General features: G+C 60.5%; 2 protein-coding genes across 2 annotated transcripts in view, besides 3 other annotated features; both read left to right on the top strand.

Moving 5' to 3' along the window:
* Positions 1-30, top strand: part of Tco025E_09421 (uncharacterized protein) — a gene marked incomplete at both ends in the record, with an annotated part of 387 nt that extends 357 nt beyond the window's left edge. Inside the window, one exon of the mRNA XM_029376240.1 lies at positions 1-30. This exon is cut by the window's left edge and continues 357 nt beyond it. Coding sequence (XP_029223642.1) covers positions 1-30 — 30 coding nt within the window.
* Positions 31-295: 265 nt separating this feature from the next.
* Positions 296-691, top strand: Tco025E_09420 (uncharacterized protein; the record flags this gene model as incomplete). Its single annotated transcript, XM_029376239.1, has 1 exon — positions 296-691. The coding sequence occupies one exon, from the start codon at positions 296-298 to the stop codon at positions 689-691; it is 396 nt and encodes a 131-aa protein (XP_029223641.1).
* Positions 692-789: 98 nt separating this feature from the next.
* Positions 790-831: a sequence feature (A-rich).
* A 154-nt stretch (positions 832-985) lies between these two features.
* Positions 986-1,010: a microsatellite.
* Positions 1,011-1,118: 108 nt separating this feature from the next.
* Positions 1,119-1,145: a sequence feature (A-rich).
* Between the last annotated feature and the right edge of the window lie 271 nt (positions 1,146-1,416).

The raw sequence follows: 1,416 nt of genomic DNA, 5'->3' as shown, positions 1-1,416 counted from the left end.
CCCCAACTCCCGCTGCGTGAAAGGGAATGACCTTAAGTGGAGTGGAACCCCCATTGGCGATGTGTGCGTGAACACTCAGTGCGACGGCGGCAAGCTGAAGGTGCAGTTCCATGGCGACGCAACGTGGCACGAGTGCGAGGAGGGCCAAACCGTTAAGCCCGAAGGGGAGCACTGGAGCGGGAGTATTGTGTGCCCCAAGTACGCCGAGGTGTGCGACGTCCCCCCCAACATCAACGCCCACCCAATACCGGTGGTTGCGCCGCCGCTGACAGAAGATCCACCAGCCGCAGAGGGCATGAAACCGGCTGAAGGGGAGAATGGCGGCGCGGAGGTCAACCCTGCCGGACCCGGCGGCGAAGCGTTGACGCAGAACGCCGCCGTTGCACACGGTGCCGGCACGGATCGCGGCGGCAGCAGCAGCAAGGGTTCTGGAGCTGAGGGTCCGTCTGCAACGAGTTCGTCGGGCAAGGTGGAAGGCGGCGTTGACGTTGCCGCGGGACACACGAATGCGGCAAAAGACAGTGAACAAGAGGGAGACGGTGCGGAACGTCCAAGGACGGCTGAACACGGCGGTGCCACTCAGGAAGCCGTGACAAATTCTGCGGACAGCACTGCCACCAACGCCCTGTTTGTGCGTGCGTCTCTGCTGCTGCTGCTGCTCACGGCTGCCCTTGCCTGCGCCGCTGCGTAGGTGGCGAGGGCAAATATACACACACACACTGACACCCTGGCGGGGAGGGCTCGTACGCCTTGTGCGCTCAGTTTGCTTGCCATCCCTGTGGGACAATCCTTCTCTCTTTTCTGTTTTTTTTTTGTTTCCCTTTTCTCCTTCCCCTCTGGCCGCATTCTGTACACGATTCCACGAGTGACGAGTTTCCCCTCCTGTTTGCTGCTGTCACCCACCGGCCTACACACGCGGTGGCGGCGGCCGCGTGCCTCGCTTGGCCAGTCCGTGCGGGGCGCACAGCCACGAGGCCGCCACCGCGTGTGTGTGTGGGTGGGTGCGTGTGCGAGCTTGAGCAGTTTTTTTTAATTTTCTTAGTGCGGGCGGTGCATATACACGCTCACTGTCCTCTTGTGCTTCTGGACACGCATAAAGGAACCCCTGCCGAAGTAACTTTGTTTTATCTTTTGTTTGTTTGTTTCCCTGAGTCCTTCTGGGCTTACACCTCTTTTTAAATGCTTTAATTTTGCTTCTTTTTGTTTTTCTTTGGGGCTAAACCACCGCGGCTCACGTTGAGTTCGTGCGCCGTGCCTGCCGCTGCCGCTGCGTGTCTCCGTGCCCTGTTTGCCCCCCACCGCCGCTGGCTGTGCCGCCGACACGCCTCCATCCCCCCTCCTTCTTCCTCCTTCCCGCTAGAGGCACCGGTAGTCGACGGCGACGAGGACTCTTTTTTACCTTCCCACCGCGGTGGC

This window comes from Trypanosoma conorhini (genome assembly GCF_003719485.1).
Source record: "Trypanosoma conorhini strain 025E chromosome Unknown Tco_14.4_contig_01107, whole genome shotgun sequence".
In the NCBI taxonomy this organism is placed as follows: Eukaryota; Euglenozoa; class Kinetoplastea; order Trypanosomatida; family Trypanosomatidae; genus Trypanosoma; species Trypanosoma conorhini.
Note: the sequence above shows the minus strand (reverse complement) of the source record. Positions and strands in the feature narration are given on the sequence as shown.